The sequence below is a fragment of the Sarcophilus harrisii genome, chromosome 2, assembly GCF_902635505.1.
Source record: "Sarcophilus harrisii chromosome 2, mSarHar1.11, whole genome shotgun sequence".
Lineage (NCBI taxonomy): Eukaryota > Metazoa > Chordata > Mammalia > Dasyuromorphia > Dasyuridae > Sarcophilus > Sarcophilus harrisii.
Window position 1 is genome coordinate 573,550,184 of NC_045427.1, and position 17,136 is coordinate 573,567,319.

General features: G+C 36.2%; 1 protein-coding gene across 4 annotated transcripts; it reads right to left on the reverse strand.

Annotated features, from left to right (window-relative positions):
• Positions 1-1,780: 1,780 nt before the first annotated feature.
• C2H10orf82 (chromosome 2 C10orf82 homolog) lies at positions 1,781-17,136 on the reverse strand. 4 transcript variants are annotated; one of them, XM_031955923.1, is made up of 8 exons: positions 17,034-17,136; positions 16,674-16,796; positions 14,655-14,738; positions 14,151-14,237; positions 11,448-11,669; positions 2,936-3,122; positions 2,336-2,415; positions 1,781-2,209 (listed from the first exon to the last, which is right to left on the reverse strand). In XM_031955923.1, exons 4-8 carry the CDS (start codon positions 14,230-14,232, stop codon positions 2,073-2,075), a joined length of 708 nt encoding a protein of 235 aa, XP_031811783.1. In that variant the 5' UTR covers positions 14,233-14,237; positions 14,655-14,738; positions 16,674-16,796; positions 17,034-17,136; the 3' UTR covers positions 1,781-2,072. The 4 variants fall into 4 exon arrangements, with proteins under 4 accessions (XP_031811783.1, XP_031811782.1, XP_003755396.1 ...); XM_031955922.1 differs by having other exon boundaries at positions 16,465-16,796; XM_003755348.3 differs by having other exon boundaries at positions 16,465-16,677; positions 17,034-17,119.

Here is a 17,136-nt window from a genome sequence, read left to right on the forward strand (position 1 = left end):
TAATGATAGTTTGCAATGCAGGAAAATCACCTACTTTGCCTTTCTCCTGACAGCCAACACTCCAGAAATTATAGGCTAGTAAGAAACATAAAAGATGGAGATTAAGAGAAAGAATTGAGACACGTAACTGCTTAAACAAAGAAGTTTCAGATTCACAGTGAACTAGGAGATCATAACCATGAATTTTGGGGGGGTGTTAGATGATATTTTAAAAATTGATTAATATACCTGCATTCAGATTTTACCAACTTTGTCATTCTGCCTCTAGAAAAAAAGAGGGACTTGAATCTATATCAAACATCATTAAAGATAGCACTAATGAATATATGGTTTAAATTCTGAAGCACAAAATCTTTCTAATTAAGAAGATGCAAATACTTGTGTGTTCACCAAGGAAGGACATATCCCCTTCAGGGGAAGTTCAATTATGTGCCTCCTTTAATTAATTTCAATAGCAAATAGGAAAGCAGTGTTTTCAAAGGCTATGAGGCTGTTCCTTCTTGTTTTCTGTATATGAAGTCTGAAACTATGTCTCATTGAGGTAGTTTTTGGGCAGAGCCAGACCATCAAATCCAAATGTTATTTTTTTGAGATGTCTGTAAATGTAATTCAGCACTTCAAAACAGTCTAATTTAAAACCACCTCATCTAATATACCCATTCAACTTCTAACCATCTAGTGATGGCTGGAAGCCTTTTGAAATAGTTTTTGCACAGCATTTCCTCGGGAGTACTTAATAGAACAGGGGCTTTAAACCTTTCTCATGGAGAAAAACTATACTCTTGACTTTCAAGGTCAGGAGAGAGACCTGAGAGGCCATTGTTCCAAAGTCCCATTTTAGAGTTGAACAAAACTGAAACCTAGGAAACTAACTGGATTTCCCAGGGTTAAAATATTATTGTTTGGGATGGGACCTGCTCTTAAGTCTTGTTTCAGAAATTTCTTGCCATGAATCTGTGCATACCATCTGGACTTCATACCTTATGAGGTTCACCCCATCTAAATGTACATATATATCATATATGTCCATCCTGTCATATTGGAGAATTAAGAAAGATTGAAGGGAAATTTGACGCTTATGCCCTGGAAATGTAAGAAATATTCATCTTTTTGTATGTTAAGATTGTAAGTTCCTTGCAGACAGAAACTTTTTTTTTTTGGTCTTGTATCCTTACTGTTTATAGGACAGTGTCTGGAACATAGACACTTAATATTTATTGATAAGATTGCTGATTACAAAGAATACTTGAGCAGACCTACTTTCCTTTTTGTTTATATTGCCCGCATGTTTTACTGAAATAATTTTTCTCTTCAATATATGTATTTGCTACATGTAGCAATAGCATGAAACATTGGGAGGGGGTTAGGTATGGTCTGAAAGTTATGTGAAAATAATAAATTTAACATCAGGGTAGCCAAAGATGGAACTCTCCTATGGAAGAACATGATGTACAAAATCAAGCTTCTAGAATAATATTTTATACTTAACTACTGAGTTAAAGATCTTAGAACTAGAAGGGATATTAAGAGAGCACCTGGTCCAGGTCTCTACCTCCAAACTAGTAATGTTTATTTTCCAAATCTGTCAAATAAGGCCCTGAGAGAAGTAAGGACTCACCAAAATCATATAGTAAATTAGTAATGTCAGAGCAGGGATTAGAATGTAGATCTTGCTTTTCTTAGCATAGAGCTGCTTCCACTATGCCATATTTCTTACAGTCCTTAAATTGACTATGACAAAGATGAGTCAACTCACAAAGTACAAAGATGAGGAACTCAGTACACAGAGAAATGGTATTTTTATTTCCACCACAATAAAAGATCAGAGTTAATCAATATAATAGACACTTATAGTGTCACCATGGAATGCTTATGCCCAATGACTCATTGTGCAGTCAGTGAGTACATAGATTCTTGTGGACTAGCTAGTAGATAATTGTAACTATGTCCTGGAGATTGGTGTGAAGTTTAGGAAACCAGATTTCAAAGCAGACAGGACTTTTGAGCACATAAATGTGTTTCAACGGGCTGAAGCTGCTTAAGTCAAGAGCAAGACAAGAGTTCCATGTGCCCTATCCTCCTGAAGAGTCCTTGTAGGTCAGTGGTTCAAGGTATTTCTTAGGTCTGTTGGGTCCATGATAGTGTGTTGAATGGTCATGGTTTGGAGAGGTTCTATGACTTTCATTGGGTGTTCTAGCAGACTCTTCATCTATAAAATAAAAAGCTGTTAGTTTTGTGGTCAATTAAATAATAATATACATAGCACAAGGTTTACCTGTGGTATTGGACTAGGAGTAGATTCAACTTGATTTGTAAAGCAAAGGAGAACACTTACATGGATATTTTGGTTTATTTTCTTGGGAAAACTGAGGAAGTTCACGGGAAGCTTTAAGTGACTCATCTTTTTCCAACAGTCTGCAAATGAAATAGAAACCACAATATTAGTTTCAAAATATGCCCAGAGTGTTTCCATATCTCATGTACAACTGATGATTTTCCTCCTTGTGAATTGTAGGAAATTTTTTTGGTAGATTTTCTTTGAACTCAACTGGTATCATCCTAGTCCCTCCCCATCCTGCTCTCCAGCTGAGCCAGGGCTAGAGTTCTACCCTAAAACTGCAAAATTGCTAAATATCACCCTCATCTATCCCTCCCTTCCTCCCTTCCCAGCCAAGGACAATCAAATCTGTGGTCAATCTCTTTTTTCTTCACAAGGAACAATGAAGTCCCAGTTATACTGCCTGGGGATGAGGAGACATCTGACCACTGTCTGGGCTTATCCTCCAAGACAAGCTATTGATTGCAAAGAGCAAAAAACATGTACATTTCTGTAGTGAATTAGTATATTAGTCACATTTGGAATATGAGCATATTACTTTGGATTTCAAGTGCTTCTTCCTGTTAACCACTGTTAACTTCTTCAGCTGAATCTTACCTCTGATATCGTTTGAATGGACCTCTCTTACAGGTTTCTCTCATATTTAGGAAATCTTCATAGCACTGTTTTGCCATCACATGATAACGCACAGCACAACCCAGTTCAGTAACCCTGGCTCTTGGTAAATGGCCAGCCCAGCCAGGAATGGGGGGCTCATGTAAAGGCTTCTTCTCATGATCGGCTTCTGCAAAGGGATAAAGGTAAAGTCACACTTATACGCAATACTCTGTTTTAAGTTGCTACATATCCCAAAGTTCAAGCCAGAAGATCTATGCTAAAAATGGTTTTTCTTTGCAATAAAAATGCTTCAGAAATCACTCAGAATTTTTTTTAACATATATTCATCAAAAGTCCTATTAAGGAGCAAAATTTGTCCAATGAAAATCAATTAATCAATTAATCACCAATTAACAAGTATCAATGAGCAGCTATTATGTGCCAAGCAGTGTGCTAAAACTTATGGTCAGAAAGAACAGTCCATGATTTCGAGAACCTTACATTTTTTCAGAGAGGTAACATTTACATATATTAGTATAGACAAAATACATATAAGTAAATATAAGAAAATACCATCATGGAAAGAGCCTTGATTTTTGGAGGCTGATGCCTAAGTTTAAATCCTGCTTTTGTCACTTATCACCTGTGTGACTTTGAACAAATCACTTTATCTCTCTTTAGATCTCACTTTCAGATGAGGTGGGGAGAGAGGAATTACCTAGACTGGAATTCACCTGTTCTTTTCACCTGTAGATGCACTATCTTAGAATTATCAAGTACAGACAAGCCCTCAGATACAGATAAGTTTCCCAAAGTAGATTAGATATCAGGAGGTTTTTCCTAACCCAGAATGACTCATCCCCTACCAAAAACACAAAAATGTTATATGAACCAGACTCCCTTTTCCTTACCTAACATTCCCAAAATTTATTTAACCTATAACATACCTGAAGTAGATATTTAAAAATATTTCAATTATGCAAAATCACAATATATAACATTATTATGATAGGGAAATGTAGCAAGAGTTTCAGGAGGCAGTAGCTCCAATGGAAAAAATAAAGGGGAGGAAGAGGGTGTGGGGGGGATATTTTCAAGTAGCAATGCATACTTAATTCTGTGCATCTATATAGGAGTGGAATCACTCTTTGGGTCAAGGAAAATGATTGAGAAATAAGAGAAGGTGGCTTCCCTTCCAGTCTGGGTAATATTGGAAGATCCAGTTTAAAAGAAATCACATTTGTGTGTGTGTGTGTGTGTGTGTGTGTGCGTATACATGTTTGTATATGTGTATATATATGTGTGTGCTTGTGCACATATGTATATTATACACACATATATAATATATGCTTTTACTGATCCTTTGATTCATGGAGAGCTCATAGTAAGCAAGTTCATCCATACTTCATTGATTTACAAGACACCATACCACATTGTCTTCTCATTACATAAATATGGACAAAAATGTGAGTGAGAATTGTTTATTTGTGGTATTCTCAAACTGAGTAATTTTAAATAAGAGTTGTTTGTGCAAAGCCTTTGTTAGAGTTGCAAATTAGTTTAACTGTCGCACTCTTATTTTATTCATCTTCCAAGAATTAATTCAACACTCATTTTCCCAAAAAGCTATTATGTTTACTGGCATTGTACTATAGCATTGATTGCATAGTGGCCTTTAAAGAGGCACTTTAATAGATCCTGGGGGAGACTGGCAAGATAGAACTCCTGCGGGGTGTGGGAAAACTGAAACACTAATGCATTGTTGTTGTTGGAGTTATAAACTGATCCAGCCATTCTGGAGAGCAATTTGGAATTGTGCCCAAAGGGCTATAAAATTGTTCAAACCCTTTGATCCGGCAACATCTCTGTGTCTGTGTTACAGGAGCCACCTGCCAGTGGCTGCTGGAGGTCTAACTCAGACCTGTAGAATGGATCTCTTCATGTGAGAGGAGGATAATGATACAAGGAGACTGAGAGGCGGATGCAGTCTCTGACCTCTCCACTCTTCCCTTTTGCCTCCAATTTATTTCATTCCCAATCCACAAGCAACATCTGAGTCAGTCCGGGCTGATTTGCGATTCCTTGGGGTGTTATGATTCACAACTGTGGGGACTTTTGGAGAACCCACCTGCCCTTTCACACTTAGGCATGGTCCTTAACAGGTCTGTATCCCAAAGAGATCATAAAAAAGGGAAAAGGACCCACAGGTAAAAACATGTACTAGTTTTTTTTTTTTTTTTTTTTTTTGTTTTGTTTTGTTTTTTGTTTGTTTTTTTGTGATGGCAAGGAACTGGAAATTGGGTGGAAGCCCATCAATTGAGGAAAGGCTGAATAAGTTATGGTATATGCATGTAATGAAATACCATTGTTTTCTAAGAAAAAGCCTGGAAGGACTTACATGAATTTATGCTGAGGGAAGTGAGCCGAACCAAGAGAACACAGAAATAGCAAGATTGTGTCATGATCAGTTATGATAGACTTAGTTCTTTCTCAGCAATGCAGTGATCCAAGATAATTCCGATACACTTAGAGTGGAAAATGCCATCCTCATGCAGAGAAAGAACTGCATGGAGACTGAATATGGATGGAACCATATTTTTTCATCTTTTTCTTGTTGAATGCTTTTTCTTTCACAACATGACTAATGTGGAAAAATGCTTAAAATGATTGTGTATCTATATTAACACATATAGATATAGATATAGATTATAGGTATATTACCTATTTGAGATTCCTTGGAGAAATAAGAGAGGGAGAAAAAAATTTGGAACTCAAAATCTTACAAAAATAAATGTTGAAAACTATCTTTACATGTAATTGGAAAAATAAAATATTATTGAATGGGGGAAAAAGAGAGAGAGTTCCTGACCTCAAGCAGTTTACAATCCAGAAAGTAAAATAAACCATTAACATAAATAACTACAAATATAAATCAAAGCTATAGTTCCCCCCTAATGCTAGTCATAGCATGGTTTTGCCATGGTCAGGCCACATCAATATAACAAAAATGATACTATGTACTTTAATTTACATATTTGGTATGCCAATCAAAATATAAAAGAGAAAAATTAAGATAAATTACAACACAATTCATTTGAGAGAAAACAAAAGAGTTGCTATGAAAATAAGATGGTAAAAAGATATCAAATTTAAAAAGCAGCAACCCAACAAATAAGTGGGGAAAGGACACGAACAATTTTCAAAAGAAAGAAATGCAAATTATCAAGGATCACATTTAGTGCTCCAAGGAGGATTCTGGGAAAATGGTAGAATAGGTCAGAAAATCCCAAGCTCTCCAGATTCCTCCCCACCAATGGATCGTTGAAAAATAAGACCTGGGACAAAACAGAATTTCTCTTAGGACAACCTGAGAAGATCACAAGAAAGACCCCAAGATGGGAATTTAACTTGTACACACACTTAACTAGTGTGAAGTCTAAACACGCCTTCAGGCTATCTCCAAAGAATCAGCAAGGAGGGAGCACTGGGATTAGCTGTGAGTGGGAGGGAGCCTCAGCCTGAACCACAGGAACTCTCACCTCTTGGACTATGTGGGAAATTGGAGGGTTTGAGAGTCTAGGAAGACTGAGGGAAACTCCACTGAATAGGAGTGCCAGAAATAGTTGTGTTGTTGAGATGTTGCCCCAGGTGAGAAGGAACCAGCACATCCAATGAGTACAAAAATAGTGGGATAGAGACACTCCTGATTTTAGGTGCTTGCAGGATGGTGAAATTTTTGGTTTGGGTTTAGGGTCAGAAGGAAAAGCTGAAGTGAATCTAAAGGCAATATTCACCCTCCTGCCAGAATTAGAGGTAGTTACACTTATAAGTTCTCTTTTTAAAAAAATGAGCAGGTAAAGAAAAAAAGAACCCAACTAGAAACTCACTATGGGAATAGGGAAAAGCAGAATTCATCTTCAGAGGATGACACTGAAAAAAAACAAAACAAACAAACAAAAAAAAAACCTCTTCTACTCCAAAGAGTAGCAGTAAATGGCTCCTTGCCCAGAAAAAATTTATAAAAAAATCTAAAAAAAAAGACTTAGAACTCAAATGAGAAAGAGAGATTGAGGAAAAACTAAAAATAATAATAACCATCCAAGACAAACAAGAAGTTTACGAAAAGAAAGTCAACCAACTAGAAAAGTAGATCCAAAGTCTTAAAGAAGAAAAAAATCTTTGAAAATTAGAATTTGACAAGGGAACCAGTGAAGTTATAAGAGGCCAAGAAATAACCAAAAAGATTAAAAATAGAAAAATAGAACAGATGTGAAACATCAAATAAGAAAAATCTGGAGAACAGATCAAAAAGAAAAAAGAAAAGAATGATTGGACTGCCTGAAAGTTATTAATAAAAGGGACCCATAATAATGCAAGGAATAATCAAAGAATATTTTCCTGAAGTAATAGAACAAAAGTGGAAAGTAGAAATAGAAAAATCCATCAATCATCACCTCAAAGAGAGCCTATAAGGAAAACATATAGGAACATTGTCGCTAAATTTTGAGAAAATTTTACAAAAAAACAAATCAATTAAAATATGCTGGAGCTATAATTATAATTGTATAATATTTATCAACAGCTACAATATAAGACTGCAAGTCCTGAAATTTTATATATAGCTCATCGATCAAAAAAACTAAGCCAATGGTTAAAAATATTCAGCAAAACTAATATTTAATGAAAAAATGGACATTTAACAAACACAGATTTTTAGAATTTTTTCTCAACCAAAGATAAAGTTAATAGAAAAGTTAAAATATAGAGGTAGTTCCACTTATAAGTTTTCTTTTAAAAAAATGAGCAGGTAAAGGAAAAAAGAAAAGGAAAAAAAAAAGTTAAAACATCAAAGACTAATTTCAAGGGACTTAACAATGACAAGCTGTGTTTATATGTAGAAATGTAAATGATACATTTAAGATTGACATTAGCAATTGAGTAGTTCAAAAGAAGCTTGGGGCATAGAGGAATATGACCTGCCTCTAAAAAGCAAAACTGTTTAGAAATAGGTAAAAATAGTAATTATGCCATATGAATGAGATACAGAGGAAGAAATTATACAGAGGCATTAAATAGGGGAGGAGGGCTAATAGTTCTTAAAATCTACTCACATTAGAAATAGGTTAAATAGGAAACAATATATACATCACACACATACATACGTGTGTGTACATATATATATATATTTATGTGCGCGTGTGTGTGTGTGTATACATCATGAAGGGCATAGCACTTTCCAAAATCTATAAAGAACAAAAGGGTGAGGGAGGGAATAGGATAAGGTGGGGGTACACTTTCTGGGGTACAGAAGGGTATTTAGATTAATAGGAGTAGGACAAAGTATGTAGATTAATGGGAATGGAATAAATGCAGAGGAAAAAAGAGTGGGAAGAGAAGATAAGTGAGGGATACATAGGTGGGAGGAGGTTAAGTAATAGAAGGCATGTGATAGATAGCCCCCCAAAAAATGGGAGAACAAAACTGTTTTTTTTCCCACAGAGAGCCAGAATTCTGAGAATCATGTTATCATCAACAAAGTTGCTTTAACAAGTGGATCCAACCAATCAGAAATGGGTCCCTGTATCCTTTTCAACCAGAGTTTTACCATAGATACCAATACAGCTAAAACTAGTCACCTTCCTCATGGTCCTGCTGGATACATGACATATGTTTTATTTTGTTTTCCTTTTCTATCTTTTTCTATTTGGTTTTTCCTTATTTTGTATTTTAAAAAAATATTTTAAGTAGAAATTTTTTAAAAAGTGGAAATGGAAAAAAAAAGTGCTTCAAATAATTGTTGCTTCTTCTCATCCTCAAAAAGGACCATCAGGAAGGTGATGCCATGATTTGCAAGTGAATTGGATTTAAGTGAGGGAGGGCTGTACATGCAAAGTCATCTTTCTTCACTTTCACTTCCAAAGCCATCTGGGTTCAGTGGCAAGATTTAGATCAGGATGACCCGGCATGGCCTCAGATGTAGTAGGAAACCTTGGCTTTCTTAAGTGGATGCCTTACATATTAATCCATTTACAAATTTTACTAACCAAATTGCCAAAGATGGAAAAAAACAGAAATAAGCTAATGGTGAAGGGACTGTAACATATCCATATAGTATTTAATGGAATAAGTGAATAGGTCCAACCATTTTAGAAATCAATTTTGAATTATGAGAAAATTTACTAAACTATTCACATCTCCTGATTACATTATTAAGCATGTAATCCAAAGAAATAAATGATCCCAAATTCCCATATATATCAAAGTATTCATAGAGTTCTCTTCACAGAAGCAAAAAATTAAGACGAAAAAATGGGTGTACATCAATGGGAAAGGTTAAACAAATTATGTATTTTATTCTGCTATAAACATTACTAAAAAACATAAAAACATAGGAAAATTTGTGCAAACTGAGTTGGAGTAAAGACAGAATGAAGATTATACACAAGGGCTACAATAATGGAGATGAATGCTAAAAAAAAAAAGTCAGAATTTTAAATATAAGCTTTCAGCTGAAAGAATAATAGCAGCCTTCATTCATGATATGATAATAGAACTGGGCCTTGAATAATGGGAAACATATTAATAAACCAATGGAATCTTCCTCATCAACATTCTGGAATGTCCATTCCACTATTTCTCCTCCCCCCCATCTCTATCTCTGTCTCTTTTCCTTTATGTTTTATAAAGCACTTTATTTACAGCAGTTCTACGAAGAAGCAAGTAGAGGTAATTCTGTCTTCATTTTGCAAATGGAACTTAGAGAAGTGGTTTGTCCAAGACTCACATGGTTAGTAAATGTCTGATTTGGAGACACAAATTTGGTTTTTCTGACCAAATTCTCTTTCTACTAGGCCAATGGTTCTTAAAGTGTGACCTAAAGATCCCTGCGGGTCCCTGGGACCTTTCTCAGAGTGTTCTTGAGATCAAAACTACTTTTATGACAATATTAGGGCATTTTAATTTCTAATATTAAATGTAGCTAAAAGCTATTTATCTATATATATATATAAATGCTAATATATATTATATAAGCTATAAGCTAAAAATATTCTTTCTTTTGAGTTCTCAATATTTAAGAATGGAAAAATACTTGTAAATATTTAAGTATTTAAAAATATAAATATGAAATGTAATATTTAATGAATGACAGGGTTTTGTAAACTACAGAACATGACAATGAAACCTTCCAGTGCCTGGCTATATCTCCTATTTTATCTCTTTTACAAATAGCCTACTTTTACTTCATCAAATGAGCTAATAATACATTAAAGCCCTTTGCAAACCTTAAAGTGAAAAATAAATGTGAACTCTTGTTAATATTATTTCTCTATCTTCAAAAGAATCCACTCTCAAATCCCTCTATTCTACTTATGTCTGAGCCCCTGATTGCTGGAGATTAGGTTGCCATTTTATTTTGCAAGTTTCTAATTTTCTAAGTCCTTTAAAAAGTCATAGATTCAATTCGAGGTAGCACAGTAACTGTTAGCCACATCTCACTCTATGACACCATTGAGGTATTCTTAGCAAAGATACTGGAATGGTTTGCTTTTTCCTTCTCCAGCTCCTTTAACATTTGAGGAAACTGAGGAGGACAAATAAAATGACTTGCTCAATGTCACCCAGCTAGTAAGTATTAGAGGCCGGATTTAAACTCAGTGGAAAGTCATAAAATTCCTTTACAACCTTGAAGGTAGGTTTTGTGTTATATTTATGTGGTATGACCTACAGAACTACGAACTTAAAATAGATGTTGAATAACCATTGACTCATTTGAATCATTATCAGAGATTAGAATTTAGTAGAAGCTATAGGGACCTTCTAATCGAACCCCTTAATTTTACAGATGTGCTTTTGACCTTTATACCTTAGACCCAGAGAAATAAGGTAAAATAACTAGTCCAAGATCAAATTAGTGTTTAAAAACTGAATCCAACTCTTTTCTAACTCCTGACCTGATGTCTTCTTATTCCCATTAGAATCCCACTGACAGCTACCTCTCTCTCTCACTTGAAGTATTTTGTTTGCTTTTCAAAAACCTAACTTTTCACATGTTATACTTACAAGTGAAGATTCTGAAAGTTTCCTTGCTCTTATTCATCAAGGCTTTCCCATTTAGAGAAAAGAAGGGATTGAACATTTTTATAGCATCTACTTTGTAATTGGCACTGTGCTGAGCATTTTTATAAATATAATCTCATTTGATCATCAAAACAATCTTGCAAAGATAGGTGCTATTATTATCCTTATTTTCCAGTTAAGGAAAGTAAGCCAGACAAGTTTAAAGACCTGCCCAAAGATCACATGGTAAGTGCTATAAATAAGCTGTAAATAAACTCAGATTTTTCTGACTCCAGAACCAACTGCTTTATCCAATTCACCACCTGGTGTGTCCGTTTACTTAAGTGTCCTTCATTTACCTATGACTCTCCAATTACTCAGTGGTCAGGCAATTTCTTTGGTGCTGGTTCTGTTTCTAGGATTAAATGATAGGAAAATATTAAAAGTTGAATACCTATGCAAGTTGGGTGATGGCGGGCATAGTAATCATGTATCATCCTTAAAAGTGGCTCCTTGGGACAGATTTCTTTTAGTTGGTCAGCAGTGGCTGCGTGGTATCTCAGTGCATCCAGCTGATTTTTATATCTCTGAGTTGTGTTCCTGAATGTTTTGACACAGTAGCTGGTGTCCCTGTTGAAAGACACACCCATTCTGGTAAGCCGGACAGGGACGTATCCTGCAGAAGCCAAATAAATGTAATGCAGTATTTAAGAAAAAAAGGGATGGATAGAAGATCACCAAAACTCTACTTCATTCTCAGCTAATGGCAACAACATCTGGAATTTCTCACATGGCTAAAACAATTATTTTATTTCTGCTGTATAAATGTTAACACCAGCAATGTGTTTTCACCAGCTATGTAGCCCTCCGGAGGACTGAGGAATAAAAATGACCTTGGAGGAGGGGTGGGAAGGAAAGTCCCCTTCTGACAAAAATGATGACAGTGATAGTCTTTTAGAATCCATCTCCTGATGTCAGCCTTAACAGCAAATGGGAGAACATTTAATGTGACAAAATGATCATTCTGAGAAGTCATTGAAATTATTCATGTTTTTAGAGAGAATGCTTATTTTCTTTGACACTTCCAAAATGCAATTTTGGATCTTTCTTTTTGGCCTGTTTGGAAATTGCAGTCTTATTAAAGCCAAGACCAAATACATTAAAAAAGGTAAATGGGTTACACGAGAGACCCACCCCCTGACCAATTTTTCACCATTTCCCTCAAAATAACATATAATCATTAAAATTAGTGTGGGTAAAACAGAATTATTTATTGAGATTTAATGCTGAATTCTAAACACTATAATATTGTCACAGTAAAACAATATTTTTATAAAAGGGTAGGTGTATGTGAAAAGACCTGTTAAGAATGTAATTTAAAGCTAAAGAAAAATATGCCTTAGTTGAAGATATTATTTTGCCCTTTTTACCTAAATAGAACTAGACTTCAAATGACCTCCCACATGCCCCAATTCCAAAAGATAGACAAACACGCACTCATACACACATAGACACACACACACAATATCTTTGAAATAATGGTGACTTTTGAGTTATTTTATCAATGTGTATATTTACCTCCCCCCCCCCCTTCCTCCTTTTCCAGGTAAGAATTTCCTGTAATGACAGAGAGACAGACTAATGTGTAAAAAAAAGAATACTGACTTTAGAAAAGAAGAGCCTTAGCTTTTAAAATCTTGGCTCTTGCCACTCCATAAACTAGATGGCTGTAGGTAAATCTCATCCCTTCTCTCATGCTCAATTTTCTCAAATTCTCAAATTCTTCAGATTTCTCAAATGGAAATTTTCTCAGTCTACCTCTCTCCAGACAGTTGTGAGAAAGGAATTTTGGACACTGTTGATAAATGGAAGCTATTATCATATGGGGCAGTTGGATGACTTAATGGATAGAATACAAGATCTGGCATCAAGAAATTCATCTACCTGATTGCAAATCTGGCCTCAGACACTTCAAGTAGCCAGATGACCATGGACAAGGTACTTAACCCTGTTTGCCTTAGCTTTCTCATCTGTAAAATGAGCTGGAGAAGGAATTGGCAAATCACCCCACTATCTTTGCCAAGAAAATCCGAAATGGAGTCACAGAGAGGAAGAGTTAGATGAGACAAATGACTAAATATCACAAAATTGTTATGTGAGATATACTGGAGGAGTAACATTTATTAAGTGTTTCCTATGTAAATACAAAACCCTGTGCTAGACTTAAATACAAAGACAAATAAGATATGCTTCCCCTCTAACACTTGAAGTTTTCAGTTGATCTAGCTTAAATAACATTTTTCATGCTATACAAATGAGATAATAAGTGTAAAGCAATTAGCACATGGTCCCTGGGCACAGAGTAAACACTATATAAATCTGAGTTATTAGCTATTATTTTTAATCACCATCAAAGCCTATCTTGATGGATATGTATATGTGCACAAAACTAAAATTCTGCCAGCAGAAAAGGCATGAAATTGGGTAACTACAATCTACCCCTAATTATGGATGATATTTCTATCTGCTTGTTCTCCCAGAAAGCCTTTTTATGAACGTTGGAGCAAGTTATGAACTAATCTAGATAATTTAATTAAGGCTAACTTTTTATGATGCAGAAAGATTTTGCCAAAGTCATCAGTAAGAAATGGAGTAGTTCTGAGAAAATCAAATCTCATGTACCTGAGGAAATATTTATTGCTATCTTTTAGAAAGAATATATCAATTTTTTATCCTTTGTTTCACTCATTACCTAGAAAGTTATTAGTCATTTGTAAATACAGGCGGTACCAGTGATTCCAGAGTAGGGGTATTCCTCCCATCTCCATCAAGGGAGAGGCCTCTCACCTATGCTGTGATAAAACCTCGGACGGGATTGCCTGAGGTACGCCAAGGAGCTAAGTCATCCAACAATGACATGCACCCAAATCTTTCCCAGTCCAAAGCTCAGCACTGTACACTGCCATGCTGACTCTATAACTAGCAGCTACTAAAAAAAGGCAGAATATAATCTTGGCCTAGAGTGGGAAGGGATCTTGGAGGTCACCCACTCAAAATCCTCCTCAGAGATAATATGCTCAAACATCTTCCTAATTGCACATTTTAAAGTCCTCTCTTTATAACAAAATCACAGTTATCAAAGGAATTCATCATTTACCTCCATATCCTGGTGTAATTGGAAGGTTTCTCATAAAAACTGGTGATGGTTCCAAGTTTTCTATGTTTTCTGAAGATTCCATGTTTTCTTTGTTAACAAAGGAAAAAGAAAATGAGCATATTTTAAATTAATTCACTGAACATGATCACCTACCGTCTAACATGATCACCTACTCTCTACGGCCCTATGCTCCATGATGGGGTCCACAAATAATAATCAGGCATGATTTGTACAGTTACAAATCTGGTTCTCTTAAGATCATTTATCTTAGGAGATAAGAGTCTTTACATAAAGATTTAACTGGTTTCTGGCTTCTCTTAGCAAATTTAATAAAAACTTCATTTTAAAGCAGCAGCTTAATAAATTCATTTCCTTGGCATAATTCAAAACATATATAGGAGCCACAACATATTAAAACAGAAGTTCTACAAGGCTACAGGAAACAAAGGATTATCTTTGTATCCTACTGGCTCACAGAACATCACCTCTAGGCACCTTACTTACCTTTCTGTCTTCAAGAGTCTAGGAGAACTGGGCTTTTAATAATTTCAATGCATATCACATCCGTTTCTTTTAAAGTTAGCAGCTCTGGAATAACAATAACAATAATAACTTGTGCTTTTGCAGTATCTTCCTCTTCTCCAGAAATTTTATATGTTATCTTATTTGAACCTCACACAGCTCTGAGAGGTAGGAAGTATACACTTTATTATCTCTATTTTACAGACGAGGAACCTATATAAGAAACTACATATATAGTAAATACTGAAAGACTCATGAATGAAAACCTTAATAAAGAGCATCTGAATAGGAGTCAGGAGATCTGGATTCTAGTCCCAGCTCTGCCATTGAATTAATATGTGACTTCAGGTAAACATCCTTCTCACTATTTTCTGTTGGCAAACTGAGCAAGACAGTTGCTAAGGTCTCTGCTAGCTCTAATATTTTATGATTTTATAGGGACTTATGCTTACATGCCATTGGGGGTTTAGAAATAATTGTAAAGGACATAAAATTGGGATGGGGGGAATGCTAGCTGGCTGTCAGGCATCCTCTCAGATGGGACAAATCTCCCAAGTACCCAAGTGGTTTGCTGCCTTAATATGTTAGTGGAATAAATCAAGATGAGTGGGGCTACATATAATTATGTTTTTATAATTGTTTCTAGGTGACATCTGGTTAAAATGAACATCTATAGCAGTTGAAGTGGGGGAGGAGGTGGGGAAAAAAAACATGGTCAAGGGATAATGAATCATTCCAAACACAAAAAAATGCCAAAAAATAAGACCCTGCTTCTCCTCTTTTTCTGGTGATACCATGAGTAAGAGCAACTGTCAGTGTAATAACTCTTCAATACCATAAATGAGAGTAACGGTCAATGTAAACTTTTCTATAATGCAGATGAAAAACTTGAATTTATTGTTTTTTAGGGATGGGGGGAGGGAGGAGATTAGATGACTAAGTGATTCTCCTATAGTCATATAACCAGTAAAACATGAAGCCAGATTTTCTTGATTTCCAAGGCTGACCATTATACTAAGCTGTGGAGAAGCTCTGGGGAGGTGGGGTGGAGGGGATCATCTATTTATTGCCAATGAATAAAAATGTGCTTGGGGATAAAATTATTCAATCGTGCTGAATGTTATCTGAGTTTGCTGATTCTAAGTACTGTTTAATACCAGGGCTTTGTTCTGTTTAAAGCACCATCTGATGTCACAACACAAATTTACCACAGTAAATCAGCATGTCTGTAGCTCCCCAAAGCTAACCCAATTAGCTTAAGAGATCTTTATCTCAGCATATTTATTATAGAAAAAATTAAATGAGATCATGAATGTAAAAGTGCTTGCTCTGCAAAGAGTCAAGGGCTAACTCATCATAGGAAAACACTTGGATTCATTAGAATGACACACTCTCTTAACTGAAGTTATCTGGCCGAAACTCCTAATTGAAGCGTGAATTCTCAAGTAAGTAGTAGTCATTCAGCCTCTGCTTTAAAAACACATCTCTGAGTCTCTGCTTCCATCACCATGGTTATCCCTGTCCCTTCCCCAAACCTTGCAAAGAAGCATCTGTCAAAGCTTGAAAGGATCTAAGAGACCAATATTTTCATTTTTACAGAGGGGGGCAATGTTGGACAATTGCCTAGAGCCTGAGAATTTGATCCCGATTCTGATACTTTTTGTTTTATCAATTGGGCAAATCACTTAATCTCTGTGCATCTGTAAAAATGATGGCGTTATACCAGATGGCCTCTGGGATCTGGGGCTCTAAATCTAAAATCCTATAATGAAGCGCAAAAAGAGGAACTAACTTGGCCAGTGTCCAAGACTATTCGGCTCTCGTCCAAACAGTCCTTCGCTTATAAAGATCTTCTCCCAAAAAATCACAGCACCTGGCTTCAAGGCTGGGCTCCTATTCTTACTTGCGGTGTGACCTTGCGCCAAACATCTCACCTCTCCTAAGGCTTTTTTCCCTCTCCAGTAAAATGAGGATGTATATCATCTTTCCTGTGTAACTCACCAAGCTGTTTTGAGGATCAAATGAATTAAGGGCTGTGAGAGCACAAAACCTCTATTGTTCTACATCCTTTCAAGCAAGGTCAGGAATTCATGGACACCTTCCCCCACGTGCGTGGGGCGGGAGCTGAAATGGAGAAAGCTTTCTCTAAAAAAGAAAGATTCTCGCAAAGGTCTACTAGAGGGAGCGAGAATGAGGAGGAATGGGGAAGGGGGAGGAGCGAAAATAGGGTGGGGTAGGGATGGGGATGGGGAAGCGAAGATGAGGGTAAGCGGACAGGGAAGGTAAAGGTTCAGACGTCCCAGGGCAGGGCGAGGAAAGGGTGCAAAATCAGGACAGGGGTGATGGGGAAGGCTCACCCACCGGGTTCCCCGAGCTAGCAGTAAGTAGCTACCACGCTGTAGTAGAGATGGCGCAGCTCTCCGGGATCCCGGCCAGGGCCTGCAGAGTAAGCCCACAGACACAC

Coding starts and splice junctions, on each gene's coding strand:
- C2H10orf82 (XM_031955923.1), bottom strand. CDS start 14,232: ATGGAATCTTCAGAAAACATAGAAAACTTGGAACCATCACCAGTTTTT. Junction 11,670..14,150: donor AATTACACCAGGATATGGAG/GTAAATGATGAA, acceptor TGGCTTCTGCAG/GATACGTCCCTGTCCGGCTT. Junction 2,210..2,335: donor AAATAAACCAAAATATCCAT/GTAAGTGTTCTC, acceptor TTTATTTTATAG/ATGAAGAGTCTGCTAGAACA.